This window comes from Rhinoderma darwinii, chromosome 7 (genome assembly GCF_050947455.1).
Source record: "Rhinoderma darwinii isolate aRhiDar2 chromosome 7, aRhiDar2.hap1, whole genome shotgun sequence".
In the NCBI taxonomy this organism is placed as follows: Eukaryota; Metazoa; Chordata; class Amphibia; order Anura; family Rhinodermatidae; genus Rhinoderma; species Rhinoderma darwinii.
Genome location: NC_134693.1, coordinates 87,596,201 through 87,619,270, shown reverse-complemented (window position 1 = coordinate 87,619,270; position 23,070 = coordinate 87,596,201). Strand labels below are relative to the sequence as shown.

General features: G+C 47.5%; 1 protein-coding gene across 2 annotated transcripts in view; it reads left to right on the top strand.

The window, feature by feature from the left end:
- The window catches only part of TRIOBP (TRIO and F-actin binding protein), a 412,380-nt gene that overhangs the window by 138,627 nt on the left and 250,683 nt on the right, over nucleotides 1-23,070 (top strand). For both annotated transcript variants that reach the window (XM_075833639.1, XM_075833638.1), the window contains exon 4: nucleotides 6,694-8,253. In XM_075833639.1, the coding sequence (XP_075689754.1) occupies nucleotides 7,243-8,253 (1,011 nt within the window). In that variant the 5' untranslated portion in view covers nucleotides 6,694-7,242. The remainder of the gene's footprint in view (nucleotides 1-6,693; nucleotides 8,254-23,070) is intronic.

Genomic DNA, 23,070 nt, shown 5'->3' with positions numbered 1-23,070 from the left:
CTAAATCGTGCTGAATATTGGTATATAGTGACTCCACGTCTATGCTCGCAATCATAGTAGTAGAGGTAACATTGATCTCATGGATCCTGGTGACGGTGTCCTTAGTGTCCCTCAAGTAAGAGGATAGAGAGGAGACAAATGGTGTTAATATCTCATTGACATAGAGACTGATGCCCTGTATTAGGCTGTCGTTACCCGACACAATGGGTCTTCCAGGGAGAGGAGAGGTTGCTTTATGAACCTTTGGCAACGCGTAAAAGGTTGCCAAAGTAGGAGTAGAATTATAGAGGCATTTAAATTCATCAGTAGTAATGAGGTTCTCGTTCTTGGCAACATTTAGGAGGGTATACAATTCGGACAGGTAATTAGCCGTGGGATTACCTCCCAAGGTGACATATGTGGTATTGTCATCAAGTAACCTATGAACCATGCTGACATAGTCAGCATGGCTCATGATAACTATATTACCTCCCTTGTCGGAGGGCTTGAGGACTAAATTATCGTCTCTGCATAAATCATCCAATGCCCGTCTTTCATCAATACTAAGATTACTAAAGGTACTAGACCTAGTAGTTTTTAATTTTTTAAGGTCATTACACACCATCCTGACAAAGGTATCGATATGGCTATACTGTGAGAATGGAGGTGTGAGCTTGGACTTGGGACGTAGAGTCGAAAGTTGTCCAACAGCATCCATGACACCGAATTCGCTCTCATAGAGCAAGCTCTCCAGATCTCTCAGGGTATTGGATTCTGCACGGTCTTGAGATGTTCTCTCAGATATATTCCCCTTAAAATACTTATGTAGGGCCAATTTCCGTGCAAAGAGGTTAATGTCCTTTACCCATACAAATTCGTCATAGGGTGGAGTTGGAGTGTATGACAAGCCCTTCTTAAGCAGGGTTAGTTGATGGCCTCTGAGAGAAGCGACCTATTATCGAACAAGGGGAGTAAATCTACTAAAACCAGATCATCTAGTGGCATTCGTTGCATAGGCACTTTTGATGCCTGCTCTCCCCAGGTTGTCCAAATCCTAAAAAAACATTGGGCTATCCTCACTGCTGACCCTGACCTTAAGGATGCAGTGATGGCTAATCCTAGTGTCACCTACCGTAGGGGAAAGAACTTACGGGAGTTCCTAGTACATAGCCATTATTCTAGACAATCGAACACTCCTTCCACATGGCTTAAATCACCATTAAAGGGTTTTCATCCGTGTGGCAGATGCTCTTTCTGCCCCCTGATGCCGACCGTTAAGAACTTCTCCAATCCTATCGATGGTAAATTATACCGAATAGAACAATTTTTAAATTGCCAGAGCAGTGGGGTTGTCTATATTGCCAAATGTCCCTGCCCGAAGCTATATGTGGGTAAAACCATTCAGGAGTTGAGAAGACGGGTTTCCAGACATATAAGTACTATAAATTGTAATGAGGATACGACTCTTTCAAGACATATTGCTAAATTTCATGGGGGTAACCCTAAGCTGCTCAAGTTCTGGGGCATTACCCAAATCAAAATGGGTCCTAGAGCGGGCAATCTAGACCGGAGACTTCTGCAAGAAGAGGCGCGGTGGATTCACCGACTTAACACCATGTCTCCCTCAGGTCTAAATGAGGGCTTTACCTTTAGTGCGTTTCTTTGACTTTACAGCAATGAATTGAGATTTCATTTTCTGTTTCATCTCTATCTACACTACTAGGTGGTTAGAGAGACATATATACATATATAAAAACTATAATACTACCGTGTACCTGCCATATACCAAGTGAATTATAGGTACTTTAAGAATTTTTCCAAATAATATGATGACCATGCATATTTTAATGTTATGGTCTGGTGATACGTTTATAACTATACCACCATCTTGACCACATAGTGGCAGCGGCTTGTTGTCACAGACACGCTATATCTGTTATTGATCCTGAGGTATTTGTCAGATGTATTACATGTCCTCATATGGGGCTCTTTGGAGTACTGTCAGAGCTCACGAATAGCAGTTTTCTATATATAGGGGACTAACCTTGCTATCTAATTTTTTTACCACATTCTATACAGGAAGCGACCCTTTCTAGCCCTAATTCTAAGTGCGTCTACCCCAGTAATACGCATGCGCTATTTCTCAGTGATATCCTGAACATCAAATCGGAATAATCTACTTGCTTATATTAAAACTCTGCCTGTAATTTGATCTACGGCATAAGTGCTGTCAGTCTAATTCTATACTTATGGCTGTTGTGACATAGGACATATATGGGTCTCGCTTTTTCTGTTACTATATTAATTTTTGCCCTTTATTGTTTATTGGTGCAAGTAAATATCTATTCCACCCTTACATAGCCGCAGGCCCCTTATCCTTATTCTCTGCAGTACCAACGTGTCCTGAGAATGCACATATGCCGGTCGTCGGTAGTCCGATGGTGACAGAAATTTACATACTTCTTTATCCATTGATTAAATCCTGGGCTGGTGGAGTGAACTTGCTGGCACTAAGTTGAAAATTTGTTTATCTACTCATGCGCCCGAAACTCACTCGGATAGTTACTGTCCGGGTGATGTCGATTGCACTAAGTCTTTGTTTCACCGCTATACGCATGTGCCGCTTCCTGTCTCTCATTGGAGTATCTTATCCCCTTGCTTATTCGTTGGTCAGCTACAGCTGAGAGGCCATAGTGTCTTCCTCGCTGTCATAGGCTGCCTGTCCTGACACACCCTCAGATCTGTCATCTTACACATCTATATTAGGATCTCTTTCATTTCGCGCCGCCATTAGCCCCGTGTACCCCTGAGGACGCTACTTAGTAGCGAAACATGTCGGGGGGGCTGCTAAGATTTTAAACACTCACCGCTGACCGGACTTACTGTCATATATTAGTTACTTTAATAATCTAACTGGCTAGGGAAGATACTAGTGCTCCTATGTCAATTACTACATGTGCCTGTTAACACAGGGAACATATGTTTACGTCCGGCCATCAGGTAGTGATAATTTTAACCCATTGTTTGTGGTCTGTCTAGCTATACGTAGCTGAATAAAGGTTATTTATTTTACTATATTTTTGGTAGTTGGGAAATTGGGCTTGGTTGCTTGCAGGCAACCTTTTCTTGTGTAAGAGTTAATGCCAAGAGCTCAATTTTAGTCTCATCTGACCACAGCACCTTCTCCCAATCACTCTCAGAATCATCCAGATGTTCATTTGCAAACTTCAGATGGGCCTGTACATGTGCCTTCTTGAACAGGGGGACCTTGCGGGCACTGCAGGATTTTAATCCATTACGGCGTAATGTGTTACCAATGGTATTCTTGGTGACTGTGGTCCCAGCTGCCTTGAGATCATTAACAAGTTCCCCCCGTGTAGTTTTCGGCTGAGCTCTCACCTTCCTCAGGATCAAGGATACCCCACGAGGTGAGATTTTGCATGGAGCCCCAGATCGATGTCGATTGACAGTCATTTTGTATGTCTTCCATTTTCTTACTATTGCACCAACAGTTGTCTCCTTCTCACCCAGCGTCTTACTTATGGTTTTGTAGCCCATTCCAGCCTTGTGCAGGTCTATGATCTTGTCCCTGACATCCTTAGAAAGCTCTTTTGGTCTTGCCCATGTTGTAGAGGTTAGAGTCAGACTGATTCATTGAGTCTGTGGACAGGAGTCTTTTATACAGGTGACCATTTAAGACAGCTGTCTTTAATGCAGGCACCAAGTTGATTTGGAGCGTGTACCTGGTCTGGAGGAGGCTGAACTCTTAATGGTTGGTAGGGGATCAAATACTTATTTCTCTCTGCACAATGCAAATAAATCTATATAATTTTGACAATGTGATTTTTATTTTTTTTTTATATATATATAATCTATCTCTCAATGGTAAAATTAACCTAGCCTAAAAATTCTAGACTGTTCATGTCTTTGACAGTGGGCAAACTTACAAAATCAGCAAGGGATCAAATACTTATTTCCTTCACTGTATATGAGACAGCATATCTATAGCACTACGACCCTATAGCTATGGATAGGATTAGACACAGTGGCTCAGCAGACAGCATCACACATGATAGGATTAGATATAGGGCCCAGCAGACAGTATCACACATGATAGGATTAGATATAGGGCCCAGCAGACAGTATCACACATGATAGGATTAGATACAGTGACTCAACAGACAGTATCACACATGATAGGATTAGATACAGTGGCTCAGCAGACAGTATCACACGGTTGGATTAGATATAGAGACCAGCTTGCTGACATTGCAGCTCTAGCGCTGGACCCAGGAAAGGTAAGAATAATAATTATTTTCCTTTTTGACATGATACAAATTATTTTTGTGTGATTGTTTTTTTACTAGTGGGGTTGTTGGACTACTTCAGATTCGAGGACTACTTCGATAACTGCATTTTTTTTTTATTCTCAATAAAATTGATAACGAGGGCTGTGTGGAATTTTTATTTCACTAAAATATTTTATCTATGTCTTTGTATTTGTTTAAACCTTATAACTACCACCCTAGTAATTGTCGCTGGCTGATTCACAACGCCCATTATTAAGGGGGGGACTTAATGTTAGACATGAAGAGGTTAACACTAATCCCCATTATTACCCTGGTACCCAGCGCCACCAGGAAGAGCCGGGTATGATCTAGTACCCGACCATCTGTAATGACAGAGGGGCACTGGGGCGGCTGCAGTCTGGTATTATTAGGCTGGGAAAGGCCAAAAACTGTGACCCTTCCGACCCTGGTAATGCTAGGCTGCTGCTGCTATGTTGTATCTGGCTGGTTATAAAAATGGGGGAACCCCACATCGTGCTGTCCAATTATTTATAAAAAAAAATGACGTGGGGTCCCCCCCATTCTTCATAACCTGCCAGATACAACACAGCAGCAGTAGGCTAGCATTACCAGGATGGGAAGGGCCGCTGTTTTTGGCCTTTCCCAGCCTAAAAATACCAGCCTGCGGTCCCCCCAGTGCACGACCATCACTACAGATGGTCGGGTACTGGATCGTACCCGGCTCTTCCTGGCACCCCTGGTGGCGGTGGGTACCGGGGTAATAATTGGGGTTAGTGTTAGCCTTTTCACCGGCTAACAGTAAACCCCACCTTAGTAATGGACGCTGTCAATCTGTCAGCGGCCATTAGTAGGTTGGCAGCGATAAAGTTAAAAAAAAAAATACAAAGGCATAGAAAAAATAGATTTATTGAAATAAAACACCCCCACACAACCCTCATTAACCAATTTATTGAGAATAAAGAAGTAGTCCATGAATCCGACGTAGTCCAACAACCGAACGTGTAAAAAAAAAAAAACATTAGAAAGGGCCTGTTCACATCATCGCTGCTCTTCCATTGATGGGTTCCGTCGAGTTAACCTCTCAACAGAAAGGCAAACTGAAAACTCCACTTCAGTTTCCCTCACCATTGATCTCAATGGTGACGGAAACGTTGCTAAAGATTTCCGATTGTCACTGTTGTGGCATGATTCCGTTGTTTTGCATTGTCGACTGCGCTATTGATTCCACCAAAACAACGGAACCCGTTCACAACGGTGACAAACGGAAACCATTAGCAAAGTTTCCATCACCATTGGGATCAATGGTGATGCAAACGGAAGCTAAGCTTTCCATTTGCCTTTAAGTTGAGAGGTTAACCAGACTAAACCCCTCAACAGTAGGGCAGCGGTGATGTGAACAGGGCCCATGTGCATGCGTGATACTGTTTGTTGGACCATGTATCTAAGCCTAATGTAGGCTTAGATACAGGGTGTAGCAGACAGTATTCTTGTGCAGTGTAAGCTGGGGCCCTGTATTTAAGCCCAACACACGGTAGGCTTTAAAGTGTAGTTAAACGTTCTACAAACTTCTGACATGTCATAGAGATATGTCAGAAGTTTGGATTGGTGGGGGTCCAAGCACTGAGACCCCCACCAATCGCTAGAATGAAGCAGCTGAATTGCTCGTGTTAGCGCTCAGCTGCTTCATTTCTGTTCGGCTTTTTGGACAGTGAAGTCAGGGACTTCTCCTGGAGTGGAATCCCCAATCCCCGGCCACAGCGTTGCTGAAGCTGTGGCCGGGGATTTGGGATTCCGTTCCTACAGTGAGCAAAAATATACCCTCTCTCACATGGACTTCGCACAGTGAGGAGGAGGAGGAGGAGAGAGTGAGCGAGCGACTGAAGACACGGCTGTCACTTGGAGCACATTCAAGTAATGGTCGTGTATCACCCAGGCCACATAGATTTCTATGGGAGCCGGGCGGCTGGGAGAATGGCCGAAAACAGGGCATGTCCCATTTTTTGACGGCCCGGTATAACGGGCCATCAAAACATCAGTCATGTGAATAGCCCCATTTGGGGTCTATTGTTCCTACTGCAGCCATGTGATGGCCGTTTTTTGTACGGCCGTCACACGGCCAGGAAACCCTGTCGTGTGAATAGGGCCTTACAGAAAGGCTTCTGCCAGGGAAAGGTGGGCTTGAAGTCTATGCTGTATATACCATAGGAAGACCATGCGGTTGCTATGGGGCCCTTATAGTGGGACATATTATAATACTGATTTGTGGAACAAAAAAAATGTATTACTATAAATATGACAGAAAAAAACTAATGTTTAAACATGTGGTTTTCAGTGTGATTTTTTTGTAGAAGAAAAAATATATTTAAATTAAAAAGGTTTGTTTTTTCTAATCATTTCTTTACAGAATTATCAAACAAGTATCTCAGGAACATCTGCAGAGACAACATTTAGCCACTTTGGCAGTTCACAATATGAAAAACCTGAGAGGTCACACAAAGTGGAGCAACAGAATAAACCATCACCTACTAATAATCCAGATTCCTATTATACTGGATCTAACCACTTACACTACACACAGCATCACCCATCATTAGGCTCTCTTTTAGAGAATGAACAGGTGTATACTCAAGCCAACGCTATACAAGAGGCAAAAAATGCAGGGTGGTCCCAGTACAAGCCTGCAGGGCCACTTTCTTGCCACACACCAGAGCTGCAAAAACAACAGTTTTTGGGGTTTTCTGAAATTGAAAGCCTAGCTTCTAAAATTGAACTGAGGGCAACAGGAACACAAACAGATCAGGAAATATCAGCAAATGGTGGTATATCATCCATAGCACCTCCCCAGGAATCTAATAATATAAAATCACAGCGTCTGCCCTTATTATCAGATACTAAACTACAAAGTGCTCAAGAGCCATCATTCTTTCAACCAGAATCAGACAGCAATGCTTACATGCCACCAGAAAACAAAAGGGAACTCCAAAAGTTCCAAACACCTTCCTTAAACACTAATCCATGCAGCTCCCCAAAACCATATAATCATTCAATAGAACCTGATCATTGTAATCTGAAGTATTTACAAAAATCCAGTGCACCTGAGACCCTCCGTAATTACTTTATAGGTCCACCATTTAAGACATCCCCTAGGACAGAATCTGCAGTCTTTGAAGGGACTGAATTGCAATATTCTAGAATTGAAAATTCACAGACTAAAGGAATGACAGAATTAAACAACGGAGAATGTCCTTATGAAGACAGAAACCTACAACAATCACACCCACCACCATCAAGTTATTTTCCAGAACAGCACAACAACAACCAAGAACCAAAATATCACGCAGGGAGGTCTCATTATAAGCCTGCAGGTCCTCTTTCTTGTTATAGACCAGAGCCACAGAACCAAATACTTGTGGAGTGGTATAGTGGCACTGAAAGCCCACTGTCCAAAGTTGTGTTGAAGCCAACTAGAAACGTCGGGGAGATGAATGCAACTTTACTGTCAGATACTGCAAAGCAAAATGATAGCACCAACTCACAAGCTGTGGATACCCTAAAAGAATCGAGATCTCAGAATATTTGGGATGGGAATGAATGTCCACCAGAAGCTAGAAACAGACCTCATACTCCATCAGAACACTTCAAAATGGAACCTGCAGAGCTACAAATGGCTACTGTAAATATCTTTACGAAAGGTTATCATAACCCTCCTTCACCAGAACATATTTCATATGACCTGAAGGAATTACACCTATCAGATGCTTCTGAGATGATCCATAATGATTTAATGGCCCCACGCTCAAAAACATCTTATGTCAGTGACGATTCATCACTTCTAGATATTAAATCAGAAAAGTCCCTGACTAAAGAAAACACGCACATCCAGCATTTAGAATATTCCCATGCTCATAGCAATACTGCAGAATATGAAGAGGCCTCTGACATGGATATGTACATTAACACCAAGGTAAGTGCCACGATTAAAAGGGGTTTCCAGCCACTAAAAATTATGGCTTATCCTCAGGATAGGCCATCAATAGCTAATGGGTTGGGGTTCGATTCCCAGGACCCCCGCCGATAAGCTGTTCTGAAGGCTGCGCAGCGCTCGTACAGTGCTGCATCCCCTTCTTTTCTTCTTGCTCACTGTGAATCGTCGACACGCATTTAGCGGCGATTCACAAGTATTGCAGACTTTTCTCCCATTGAAGTGAATGGCCTATCCTTAGGAAAGGCCATCAATTTTTAGTACCTGGAAAACACCTTTAATCCTTCCGCTGGGTGATATTCTTGTGAACATTATATTAATGTATATGTATTCATGAAGTAAATGTCCTGTAATGAAGCATGCTTGTTCTCGCCAATACTTACATTCTCACATTTTTGCCATAAGAAATTATGAATAATATTAGCTTTACTAGATCAGAATTTAAAGGGCAGTTCCACATTATTACTAAATGTTAAATTAATCTTTGAGTGAGAGGAGTTAGGATCTGTTCACACCTGCGCTATTATTTCTGATATTTTGACTTTATTGGGTTCCGTCTGGTTTTCGTCATGGTTTCCCTCTGCATCTTGCGCTATTTTGTGTAGCAAATAAGACATTTTATTTACGCCGTTTATATGCGGCGGAGGTCTGGTGTGGGAGTATGCAGCAGGCTCAAGCGCTGAGCCCACTCCATAAGTTCAGCGCGTCGGCTATATGAAACAGCCGGCACTTCAGTATAATGAGCAGGATTGCGATAGTTTAACCCCTTAGATGCCGTGGTCAAAAGTGACCGAAGCATCTTCGCCGTTAGAAACAGGGGGGCAGCCTACTCTAATGTTGCATCGGCTACACTATCGCAAGTTGCCAATGGTTGTCATGGCCCCCAGGTCCGTCAGCATTATACTCTTATTAGGTCCTGCCAGAGAATATCAGAATCGCAATATACTGCAATACAATAGTATTGAAGTATATCGTGCAAGCAATCCAAAGATCGCTGGTTAACGTCCCCTAGGGGGACTAAGAAAAAATAAATATTAAAAAAACTAAATATTAAAAGTTCAAAATAATTACTTTCCCCCCAAAAGCAATGATTTTTTTTTACATAACTAGTATCGCTGTGTCCGTAAAAGTCCAAATTATTAATATGACATTATTTAATCCACACGTTGAACGCAGTAGAAAAAAGGGGGACCCTCCACTAACAACTTAGATGGCCAGGATCGTAATAAACTGACAGGCGAACTATTAGGGTATGTTCACACAGGTTGGATATGCAGCCTAAAAGCACACAGTGTATCTGTCCTGGTCGCCGCAGTCAATTCCGGCCGAAGAACCGGACCAAATTCTGGTGCAGTTATTTGTCCGTAATGTCCGATGCGGAAAACTGTACGAAAAAAAAAGTTTCACACTTACCTGTAGCCATGGCGACAAGTACCACTGAGGTCCTGGAGCCCGGCTGTATTGTCGGGGTAGGGAGACAGACAGGTGAGCCCTAATCTACCCGCCACTCAGTCCCTGCCTACTTGCACGGCCCGTCCTAGGCGACGGCGTACAACTCGGTGACGGTCCCTACGCTCAATAAGTGCACGACAGACAAACAGACAAGGGTACACAGAAGCTAAGGGAAATGGAGCAGTTGCCCACGGCAACACCGTGAGCAACAAGAGTAGTGAACGAGTCAAGTCAAACCAGGAGTGTACGAGGTACCAAACGCAGAGCAGGAGCAAAGTCAGTAAAGTCAGGGTCAATTTGAAACAGAGGTCAATACTACAAGCAGGAACAGCAGAGGCAGGAAACAAGACAGAATCACAGGCAAAGACAAGAAGCAAATGAAGGTATACATAGACCGAGGGCGGGAGATAGAACCGTCTGGCCAGGCTGTGATAGGTTCTCCCACTCCTCAGCCTACCAGCCTGAGTGGTAGCAGATCGAGTCACTCTGTCAGACCTAGGAGCAGATGCAGACTGATTAACCACGGGCGTCGACACAGAAGCTGTGTCTGGCAGATCCTTTACAGTACCCCCCACTTTTATGAGGGGCCACTGGACCCTTCCTAGGTGGACCTGGCTTATTGAGGAACCAAAGATGGAACCTCCTAAGCAATACCTCAGCGTGAACATCCCGGACGGGTACCCATGTCCTCTCCTCAGGCCCGTATCCTCTCCAATGGACCAGGTACTGGAGGGAGCCTTGGACCATCCTGCTGTCCACAATCTTGGCCACCTCGAATTCTACCCCTTCAGGGGTGAGAACAGGGACCGGAGGTTTCCTCGAGGTAACCAAGGACGGGGAGCAGCGTTTCAGGAGGGAGGCATGTGTAGCGTCCATGGCCGCGGGCCGTCGGGTTCACTCACCTCCCAACGCCTGCAGCCATGGATCCGTGAGCGCTGGTCCCCGTCTCCCTCCTAGGAGATGCCAGCGCTCACTTCCGCTCCGTTCGGCTGTGTCCTGCAGGGTGCGCGCACACGCTCGCGCCCGGCCTTAAAGGGCCAGCGCGCGCAAATAGGAAGTCGTCATCATCATCAACTGCCACGATTTCCTGGTCTATAAGAAGGCCCCAGGCCTTCTAATCCTTGCCTGAGCGTTGTTAGTTTTCCCAGTCTGTCTTGCAAATGGTCCCTTAGTGTTTCCCGTTCCAGTTGTTACCCATGCCTTGTTTCCCGTTCCTGTTTCCCGTGCTGTGCCTTAGTATCAAGTCGTGCCACGTCCTGTGTCATCTGCCACGTCCGGAGGCATCCGCCACGTCCTGTGTCATCTGCCACGTCCGGAGCAATCCGCCACGTTCTGTGTCATCTGCCTTGTCCGGAGGAGTCCGCCACGTCCTGTGTCTTCTGCCACGTCTGGAGGAGTCCGCCACGTCTGGCGCAACTTGCGGCTCCTGTGTCATCCGCCACGTTTGGCGCCATCTGCTACACCCATCTCCATCTGTGCCAGAGCTGCGGCCACCATCTGGACTATTCAGGTACCCTTGTGCGGGACATTGTATTTCTGGGGTGTCCTGTTGTTTGGCCAGCTGCCTCCCCGCTATGGCAGTACGGCCTAGTGGGTCCACTAACCCGCTTCGTGACAGTACGCTCAGGCAATGGACCCCGCTGGACGACATGAGCCATGCTGGCCGAGATGGAGGATCTCCAGTCACGACAAGACCAACTCCTCCTGTCGGTGAACGCCATAGCCCATCGGCTGCTTGCTCCAACCACAGTCATCACCGCACCCGTTTCTGCGGTTCCGCCTGCTACACTTCCTGTCTGTACCGGTACCAACCCCGTGTTTCTTGCCGCTACCTCCACGCTATGACGGAGATCCGAGGTCCTGCAGGGGATTTTTTTTTTTTTTTATCAAATCTTTGTTTTATTGAAAATATACAACAAGATAAACAACAGAAAAGAAAAGCATCCGTACATAGATCACGGGAAACCGCAGATAAATCTCACGGCACGCAGGCCGAAGTTCTGTTCAATAATGACCATGCAGGATGAGAAACAATAAGCAATAAAGTAGAAACGTTAGTAACAATAAACTGGGTACCCATGTCAGAACGTGAGAAAAAAAATAAAAATGAGATACGATAGAGATACAGAGAGAAAACCAATGTCATGCAAGGTTTGAGAGGGAAGGAATAGTGTTACGGTCTCCCCATGTGGAGGAGGTCTATACAATCCTAAGAGGAACTACACTAGTCACCCCCCATAGATCCTAAGGGACAAGGGGGAAGCACAGTTTGGGAGGGGATGAGATGCCCGAAAAGTCAGCCACGGAGACCACACCTTCAGATAGTCTTCATGCTTTCTGAGTTCCCAGCTCAAGAGCTCCTCCATCCTGCCAATAGAGTCCATCTTATCTAACCACTCACGGAAAGTCGGGGGTGCGGACGATTTCCAGTGGAGTGGAATCAGTAGTTTAGCCACTGTAATCATTTGAGTTATCAGATCATTACGCTTCGGGCGGAAATTTTGAGATGGAGCCCATAGGAGAACTAGAGGAGCCCCAAGGGGGAGCGCTTGTTTTGTAACTTTCTGAATTGTGTCAGACACCTTATCCCAAAAGGGCTTGATCGAGGGGCAGTCCCACCAGATATGCGATATGCTACCCACGCCAGCATTGCACCTCCAACACTGGTTGGTTGGAATCAGATTGATTTTGTACAAAAAATCTGGAGTTCTGTACCACCTGGTTGTGGTTTTAAAGGAGTTCTCCTGAATTTTAACGCATCTAGAGAAGCCAAATACGTGCTTTAGAATAAAAGACGTATCTTCCCTGCTGAAGGTAACTTCCAGTTCCTTCTCCCAGGCCAGAAGAAAACTGGGTTTGGCAGGAGAGCCATCTAAAACCAGGCCAGAGTATATTTTAGAGACTAGGCCCTTAGGAAGAGCAGGTAGTAGCAAATATGTCTCCAACCAGGAGGGTTCTGAGATATCCGGAAACATCTTCAGAAAGAGGTTGCTCGTTTCTTTGAATCCTAAGGAGTGTAAGAAGGGGATGGGTGGGTGTGTATCTGCAGGCAAAAGGGATTGTAAGGTGGGGACTTGCCCCTCTCCAAAAATATCGACTACAGTATTGTATTTTAAAGAGGACCAGAAGGTATCAGGGGCAGTTGTGCAATTAGTGAGTATCGGGAGTAGGTGGAGCGGTGTAAGCGGTAGTGTTTTTTTCATCGGAGTGCAGCCGCAGAAAAATTTCTGACATACTAAAACGGTGCCTTTAATTGTGGGGCTTATGGAGTTTGTAAGTCCCGTTTTTAAAAAAGGGCACCATAGTCGAGCTTGTAAACCTGGAGAAAGCAGAGCTCTTTCCGCAGCTAGGGTTGGAGACATGTCTCTGGTTCTGTTCAAGGAAACCCACCTACCCAGGTGTATGGCTTTATAATAGGTGAGAATGTCCGGAAGGCCCATACCCCCGGAGCTGGGTTTGAGAATCAGGTGTCTATGTGCTAGTCGCGGCTTTTTAGAGTTCCAGAGAAATTTGGAGAATAGAGATTTGATGGAGTTAAAGAAAGTATTAGGTAGGTAAATGGGCATGGTTTGAAGCACGTATAGGATTTGAGGGAGAATGTAAGTCTTCAGGTAGTTTTTCCTGCCCACCCAGGATAGGAAGGGGATCCGCAGGGAATGTAACTGGGTTTTAATCTTGTTTAGTAAGGGGACGAAATTGGCAGCATAGAGTTGGGAGGATTTTTTAGTAAGCTTAACGCCCAGATATTTGATGCTATGTTGCGGCCATTGGAACGGGGCCAGCTGTTGTACGTCGCATATATCCGCTAGTGACGCTGAAACATTAAGGACTTCTGACTTGGAGTAATTAATTTTGAAGTTTGACACATAACCGAAGGAGTTAAAAGCTTGCAGTATTAAGGGGAATGCTTGCTTAGGGTTAGTGACCAGCAGCAGGAGGTCATCTGCAAAAGCAGCTGTCTTGTGGATGTGGTTCCCCAGCTGTATGCCTGAGATATCAGTAGTCTGTATGAGTTTCTGAATGAGTGTTTCTAAGGTGAGGATGAATAAGGCTGGGGAAAGGGGACAGCCCTGCCTTGTTCCGTTATTTATGCTAAAGGAGGGTGAAATTGTGCCGTTCAAGCGTAAGCTAGCCTTGGGTGTAGTATATAGAGAGAAAACTGCAGATATAAACTTGTCAGGAAAACCAAATTTATGTAGAGTGGCAAGCATGAAGGACCACCTGACCCTATCAAAAGCCTTCTCGGCATCGGTCCCTAGTAAGACTAAAGGGATCCCCTTCTGTGTAGCATGATGAATTATGTTAAGAAGTCTGGTGGTGTTATGCTTGCCTTCTCTCTCGGGTACAAACCCCACTTGTTCGGGGTTAATTAAGCGGGAGAGGAGAGGATTGAGTCTGTTGGCCAGAAGTTTTGCCCACCATTTGAGATCCGTGTTAAGGAGGGAGATGGGCCGATAGCTTCCACATTCTGCACTATCTTTACCGCCTGTGGCGGTAGAGTAGAGCCCTCCAAAAGGCTATTGCATACATTAAGGAATTTGGGTAACAATACCTGTTTAAACTTTTTATAGTAGCTAATGGGGAAGCCATCAGGTCCAGGACTTTTACCTTTGGGTATGGATGAAAGAACTTTGGTCAGTTCGTCTAATGTAAAGGGCTGAGTGAGAGCGCCTCTATCTATGTCCGTGAGGGAGGGGAGATTTATATGCTGGAGAAATTGTTCAGTGAGAGTGTGCGAGTCCGACGGTTTGGGCAAGTTGTATAGGGATGTGTAGTATTGCAAGAACTCCCTTGTTATATCTCCAATATCAGAAGATAGAGAACCAGAGGGGGTCTTGATCTCTTTGATAAAGGATTGTTCCGTACGTTTTTTAAGAAGTTTGGTCATGACTTTGGAGCCTCTATCCCCGTGTGCATAAAATTTGAAAGAGCTACGCTGATAAATTTTTGCTGACTTAATATTAAGTAAATCCTTCAACTTCTTCCGTAAGTCACTCAAATTCCCCTGTATCTCAAGCGCTTGTGAGCGTTTACCCACACTCTCAAGAGCAGAAATCTGCGAGAGTATGGAGTTGAGCTCCTTCTTTGTGCGTTTCCCACACAATTGGCGTTGAGATATCAGGAGTTTCGTTTCTCTGAAAGAAGTCGACAAGATGGGCAGACAGGGAGGTTACATTGCGGGGATCATCCAAAAGGGTTTCATTCAAGGACCAAGTCCACGCCCTGGGGGGCAGGTTTTCCATGCTGAGGCTAAGGGAGATGGGGGCGTGGTCAGATAGGGTTATCAAGCCTATGCGAGGGGCAGTCGCCATAGGTAGATGTCTACAAGAAATAAAGAGATAATCAATCCTATGATGGGACCTATGGGTATGGGAATAAAAGGAGTAATCTTTAGTAGTAGGGAAATGTAGTCGCCAGACATCTATCAGGTTCAGGTGTTGGAGGCAGCTTCTAATTCTTTTGAGGGAAGAATGCGCAATGGGTGGCCTGGCGGAGGACGTATCTAGCAGGGGATCTAGCGAAACATTAAAATCTCCCCCCACCACCAAAAGTCCCTCTGCAAATTCTTTAAATAACTTTAATGTTTTAATTAACCATTGAGGCTGTCCCTGATTAGGAGCATATAAATTAGCAAAGGAGATGGGCGAGCCAGCAAGAGTTCCCTTAATGAAAAGGAATCTACCTTCTGGGTCAGATTTAGACACTGAGTGGATGTAGGGTACATTCTTCTTAAAAGCTATGCTAACCCCTTTGGAGGAGGAGGAAGGATGAGTGCTATGGAACCATGTTGTGTAATGGCAGTGTGAGAGAGTGGGTAGCTTTTGGGGCTTAAAGTGGGTTTCCTGTAAAAGAATGACGTCAGCCCTCTCCTTTTTCAGGAGCGCTAAAATTTGACTCCTTTTCCTGGGGTCATTCAGGCCTTTGGTGTTGAGGGAGGTTACACAAATATCTGAACTAGTCATAGATAAGCATAAGTGGTGGAGACAGAGGGAGAGCGCCACCAGGTGACCAAGTGACATAGCGGTGAGAAATAGACAGTTGGAGGACAGCAAATAGAGGCATCACATTCTTATATGGAAGGTTCAGTGTCTCAGCGGGTACAAAAAACATTTTGAAAATTGGGAGATACAGGGTTAAAACTGGTATCACAAAACAAAATGATATAACAAAACAAAACAAAAGCCTGGAGATAGGCAAAGTATGTACCATAATAACAGTACATTTCAGATCGGCAAAGCAAAATAGTAGGTTTGGGATAGTGCTATGCAATGATAACATTCAAAATAACATTAAAGCTAAGTATGTAGTGGTCTAACATTATAAAGCAGTCTGGAGAGGGCGTGATCCCGCAGAATGCATATAACGAGGTTACAAAAAAGTGACGGTGCGTAACTGCGTATATAAGGAAACAAGAGCCTTAATATGAAAAAGGATATATGGAGCCGCTGGTACTCCCGGAGATCTAGGGGTTCAAGTAGTGTCCATGGAGACTCTGCCAGGCGCCGATTTCTCAGATCTTTCAAGTAGTGTCCATGGAGACTCTGTCAGGCGCCAGTTTCCCAGATCTTTTCTGATTCCTGTTCATCTTGCGTGGATTGGCGGTTTCCCAGGGCGTGTGAGGGGGCAACGGCGGCATATCGGACAGGTTCTGAACCACCGCCCAGTCCGGGACCTCCAGGTCAGGAATTTTCAGGGCCACCAGTGCGACCTCCAGGTCCGCATGCTTACGAACCATGAATCTTTTACCTTCAATCATGAAGGAGATGCCGAAAGGGAAAAGCCATCTGTATGCAATGTTGTTGCGCCGGAGGGACTCTGTGAAGGGTTTCAGAATTTGACGCTTGGATAGCTTGGTTCTTGACAGATCTTGGTAGACGGAGACCCTCGAACCCTCCCACAAGAGGGAATCACAAAGTCTCGAATGCTTCAAGATGTCATCTCGGACTTTTGAGCTAAAAAGGCGGCAAATAACGTCGCGTGGAGGCTCTTGGGGCTTAGGTCTGGCTCGCAGAGCCCTGTGAACCCTTTCCATGTTGATTTCATCCCGGTAGTTATCGCCAAGTATTTTAACGAAAATTTGTTTGATCGAGGTATACAAGGATTCGTCCGGAATTGATTCAGATACGCCCTTCAAGCGCAAGTTATTACGTCGCCCTCTGTTGTCTTGGTCCTCCAGCCAGTCCATGACCGAGTTCAGGTGGGTCTGACAGGCGATTAAAGAGGACGTGGAAGCTTCAGCGTGGTGGATTAGGTGGGCTTGCGTAGACTCCAGTTGCTCAACTCTGTTGCCAATCTGGCGGATTTCTTGTTTGATGTCACCTAGCTCTTTGACGACCGGTTCTAGTGCCTTGCTCAGAACCCTGCTAATAAAAGATCTGGAGACGGGCAAGTCCCTGGTAGGTGCAGTATCCTCCATGTCACTGTCAGCATCTGCTACGGGCGCAGCCTGGGCCTTAACAGACATGTCTTTCTCGTGTCCAGCGGTAATGGAGAGGTGATCCCTGACGTTTGGGGGTTGAGGCTTTTTAACAAAATTATCCAGACTGGTGGCTTTAGACTGTACAGTAGCGTCTCTTGCTTTTTGTTGCCCAATCTTGACCATCATACAAGCAGCTAGGTCTGCGGATAAGTAGAATCAGGTAGTTAGACCATGTGTAAGGTTATGAAGGTTTCATTGCTGATGGTAAAGCTTTTGGATGCCGATCCGAGAAGAGTGGACAAGTTAATGCAACCAAGATATGGTGGTTTGTCCCCCACTCAAGAGGTGCAAATCTGTGGGCAAGAGGTCTTCCTCAGAAATTAGAACCAGGCTCATCCATATAGTAGTATAGTGACAATAGCAGTATGGTTCAAGATGGCAATGTGCTGGGGAACTGCAGGGATATTCCAGTGTAATAGAGGTGGAGCAGGGTGCCCCTTGTGTTTCCCGGTCTGGCCCAGGAATGGTAGTTAAGGGCCTGATCCGTGTGGGCACGCTGGCTGCAGCAGCTGGCCTCCCCAGCCAGGTGCAGGGTGTAAGTAGGCCGGAAGGATGGTGCTTGGATTAATTCTGGCCCCCTCTCCCGCTCACCTCCAGGCCAGTTCAGCCACAGGTGCTCAGGATTCCCCCTGTGAGGCCTCCAGCGGGTGTCCGGTATCTGGGGACTGGGGAGGACTCGTCCGTGAGCGGGGAGGCCCGAATCGAGACCGCGGCTTCTCCTCCCGCGGTAGGCCGCAAGTCCAGCGGCGAGACACGGCCAAAACAAGGGCGGTAGAGCAGCCTTCTCTATGTCCCCCCACACCAGGACGAGGGCGGAGGGCTGACAGGCAGACCCAGGGGAGCTCCGGTGAGTGCTCCGGGCGGGGATCTCTGATGCGCGGCCGCCGCGCCTCTAGTAATCGAGACCGCGGCTTCTCCTCCCGCGGTAGGCCGCAAGTCCAGCGGTGGGACACGGCCAAAAACAAGGGCGGTAGAGCAGCCTTCTCTATGTCCCCCCCACCAGGACGAGGGCGGAGGGCTGACAGGCAGACCCAGGGGAGCTCCGGTGAGTGCTCCGGGCGGGGATCTCTGATGCGTGGCCGCCGCGCCTCTAGTAATCGAGGCCGCGGCTTCACTCGTGCCGCTAGGCCGCAAGATGTCCGGCGGCCTAGTGAGGCTGGAAAGGTCTTAGACTGAGCGTGGCCGTGCGGGGGGAAAGATGTTCCTACCCGAGAATAGCTGTCAGCGAGCAGTGGAGCGGAATCCCCGGTCTGCACTCGGCGGAGTCAGGAGCTCTGCTGGGATGCGTCCGCTCCGGTCCACGGCAAGCCACGCCCCCCTGCAGGGGATTTTTGAATCAGTGCCTGATCCACTTCAGACTACATGCCAGGTCCTTCTGATCGGATGACGTCAGGATCGCCTTCATCATCTCTCTCCTTACTGGCAAAGCCCTGGCATGGGCTAATCCTCTGTGGGAACATCAGGGACCAGAGACCTTGGACTTGTAGTGCTTCCTACAGACCTTCCGCTTGATCTTTGAGGAACCTGGGAGAGTTTCTTCGGCTGCTGCATCCTTGCTAACCCTACACCAGGGAGACCTCTCCGTGGGCGAGTATGCCATCCAGTTCGGTATCCTGGCTGCTGAATTGACCTGGAACGAGGCTTTGGTGGCTACATTCTGGCAGGGACTGTCTTCAGGGATCAAGGACGAGCTGGCTGCCCGCGACCTACCATCTACCCTGGACGATCTTATCCTACTCGCCTCCCGAGTTGACATGAGGATCCGGGAACGTTCCCAAGAGGTTCTCCAGGAGATGGAACTTCCCAGGCTGGATTCTGCTGTCCCGCAACCCCCTCAGTCATCCCACCAGAGGATTCGATTCAGAGGAATTATGTCAAGTTGTTTACCCAGGAGACATCGCAGACGTACTACTTGACTTTGCTTGTATTGCGGCCGTGAAGGCTATATTGTGCGCCCGTGTCCCCAGAGGCCAGAGAGACCCCTTGCCTAGGATTGGTTGGAGAGACAACCCTAGGTGGAACGGAACCTAACAGAGAATTCGGTTCCAAATTGACTTTTCCTGTGACCCTAGTATCCGGCGACAGGACGCATCAAGTCTCTGCCTATCTTGACTCTGGCTCTGCTGCAAACTACATCAAGAAAGAGCTTGTGGAACATCTTCAGTTGCCCACAGTTCCCCTAGAGATGTCTTTGGCTGTTGCCTCAGTTAATGGACTGCCTCTGCCTGATCCCATCATTTCTAAAACCAAGCCGTTGAAGCTCCAGGTTGGAGTCCTGCATTTCCAATTAGTTTCTTTCCTTGCTTTGCCCAAGGCCATCAATCTTGTTCTGCTGGGCCTGCCTTGGCTTTGACTACATGCCCCAGTCCTGGACTGGAATTCTGGAGACGTTCTCCAATGGGGCTCCAAGTGACATGGTCGTTGTCTGTTGCAGATCCATCCTGTCTGTAGCGCCCATGGCCGCGGGCCGTCGGGTTCACTCACCTCCCGATGCCCGCAGCCATGGTTCTGTGAGCGCTCACTTCCGCTCCGTCCGGCCGGGTCCCGTAGGGCCAGCGCGCGCACATGAAAACAATGTTTATTAACCCACATGATTTCCTGCCCTATAAGAATGCCCCAGCCCTTCTGATCCTTGCCTGAGCGTTGTTAGTCTTTCCCTGTCTGTCTCGCAAATGGTCCCTTAGTGTCTCCCATTCCAGCTGTTACCGGTGCCCTGTTAGCGTTCCTGTATTCCGCATTGTTCCTGTGCCTACCCGTGTTCAAGTGCCATCTGCCACGTCAAGTGCCATCTGCCACATCAAGTGTCATCTGCCACGTCAAGTGCCATCTGCCACATCAAGTGCCATCTGCAACGTCAAGTGCCATCTGCCACGTCAAGTGCCATCTGCTCATCGGATACTGCACGCCACGTCTGGCGCCACTTTCCGCACCTGCCTCCATCCGTGCTGAAGCCACAGTCACCGTCCGGACTATTTCAGGTACCTAAGCATTACTGTCTGCTATCTTACTTTCACATAGACTGTGACCTGGTCAGCTGCCTCCCCGCTACGGCAGAGCGGCCTAGTGGGTCCACAAACCCAGTGACCGTGACACTGTCAAGCCTCCTCTGCCTCAGTCGTTGGCGGGACTGCCTCCCCAATTTGCTCAGTATGCAGATGTTTTCAGCAAAAGGGAGGCTGAGACGCTGCCTCCACATCGGACTTATGACTGCCCCATTGAACTGGTTCCCAATGCCTCTCTCCCCCGTGGACGGGTATATCCTCTCTCCTTGCCAGAGTCTCTCCATGTCGGCCTATATCAAGGAGAATCTGGAGAGGGGTTTCATACGAAAGTCTTCCTCCCCGGCCGGGGCTGGATTCTTCTTCGTTAAAAAGAAGGACGGATCCCTTCGTCCCTGCATTGACTACAGGGGCCTCAACCTGATCACAGTCAAGAACAAATACCCGTTGCCACTCATTTCTGAGCAGTTTGATCGCATACGAAAAGCCCAAAAAAATTCTAAGCTACACCTGCGGGGGGCTTACAATCTAGTCCGGATTCGCCGGGGTGATGAATGGAAGACGGCTTTTAACACCCGGGACGGGCACTACGAATACCTGGTGATGCCCTTCGGACTGTGTAACGCTCCCGCAGTGTTTCAGGAGTTCGTTAACGATATCTTCCGAGATCTACTCTATGTCTGTGTTGTTGTTTATCTCGATGATATTTTGATTTTCTCATCGGAGGCATGTCCGTCAGGTTCTACTACGGTTAAGGGAGAATCATTTATACGCCAAGCTGGAGAAGTGTGTGTTTGAGAGGAATTCTCTGCCCTTCCTGGGCTACATCATCTCGGATCAAGGCCTAAAGATGGATCCTGAGAAAGTGAAAGCTGTCCTGGAGTGGCCACGTCCTCAAGGCTTAAGGGCCATACAGCGGTTCCTGGGATTCGCCAATTTCTACCGGCAGTTTATTCCTAACTTCTCTTCTCTGACGGCTTCCATCTCGTCCCTTACCAAGAAGGGTGTGAACGCCAAAGTGTGGACTCCAGAGGCAGAGTCCGCATTTATTAGCCTCAAAAAAGCCTTCACTTCAGCCTTGATCCTCCATCATCCTGACGTATCTCGGCAGTTCTCTCTGGAAGTGGACGCTTCCTCTGTTGGTGCAGGTGCACTTCTGTTCCAGAGTATGTGGCTACTACTCAAGACTGTTTTCTTCTGCTGAGCGCAATTACTCCATTGGAGATCGGGAGCTACTGGCCATCAAATTGGCCCTGGAGGAGTGGAGACATCTTCTAGAGGGCGCTGCTCACCCCATCCTGATCTTCACCGACCATAAGAACCTCACCTACCTTCTGTCTGCACAACGACTGAATCTCCGTCAAGCCAGGTGGTCACTGTTTTTCACCCGTTTCCAATTGCTGCTCCACTACCGTCCCGCGGACAAGAATGTGAGGGCCGATGCCCTGTCCAGATCGTTCGAGACGGAAGACATGGTGGAGTCCCTTCAGACTATCATAGACCCGTCCTGCGTTGTCACCGCTTATCCTCTGCAGATTAGAGACATCCCTCCAGGGAGGACGTTTGTTCGGTTGGCAGACAGGAGAAGAATTCTTCGCTGGGGATACAGTTCTAAACTGGCTGGGCACGCCGGTGTCCGTAAAACCCGAGACCTGATTGCTCGTCACTTCTGGTGGCCCACGCTACCTAAAGATGTTCTGGACTTTGTCTCTTCTTGCACGGAGTGTGCCTCTAACAAAGTGACTCACTCCAAGCCTGCCGGGCTGCTCCAACCTCTGCCTGTACCCAATGCCCCCTGGCAGCACATTGCGATGGACTTTGTCACAGACCTTCCCCCCTCAGCAGGATGCAACACTGTCTGGGTGATGGTGGACCGGTTCTCTACGATGGCTCATTTTATCCCGCTGACCGGCCTACCTTCTGCTCCTCGTCTGGCGAGTCTCTTCATTCTACACATCTTTTGCTTGCATGGCCTGCCTCTTCACATCGTGTCAGATCGGGGTGTTCAGTTTACTTCAAAGTTCTGGAGAGCCCTCTGTAAACTCCTGGATGTGAGTTTGGACTTTTCATCAGCCTATCACCCCCAGTCCAATGGGCAAGTTGAAAGGATCAACCAGATCATGGAGAATTATCTCCGCCACTTCATCTCTTCTCAGCACGATAACTGGGTACAGCTTCTTCCATGGGCCGAGTTTTCATACAACAACCACACAAGTGAGTTCACCACTTCCACTCCGTTTCACATCGTGTACAGTCAACATCCCAGAGTCCCTCTTCCTGTGTCGACTTCATCTCAGGTACCCGCTGCTAACTCTGCATATGGGGACTTCCTGCAAATCTGGCAGCAGACCCGGTCCTCTATTTTGCTGGCGGTAGATCGCATGAAGCGAAAGGCGGATACTAGGAGAAGAGAGCCGCCTCAGTATCTTCCGGGGACTAAAGTTTGGCTGTCCTCTCGGAACATTCGCTTGAGGGTGCCTTCATACAAGTTTGCTCCCAGGTTCCTTGGTCCTTTCGAGATCCTGCAACAGATCAACCCTGTCTCCTATAAGCTGCGGCTGCCTCCTACCCTCAGAATCCCTAACTCTAGTTCCACAGTTGCCCCGAGCGGTCCTTCTGATGTATTCGAGTTTAAAGAGATCCTGGACTGCAAAAGGGTAGGAGGAAGGACTTTCTATTTGGTGGACTGGAGAGGGTTTGGTCCTGAGGAGAGGTCCTGGGAGCCAGAAGAGAACCGTAGCGCTCCTGCTCTTATTAAAAAATTCCTCTCTCGCTCTGGCCCCAAGAAGAGGGGGCGTAAGAGGGGGGATACTGTAGCGTCCATAGCCGCGGGCTGTCGAGTTCACTCACCTCCCGACGCCCGCAGCC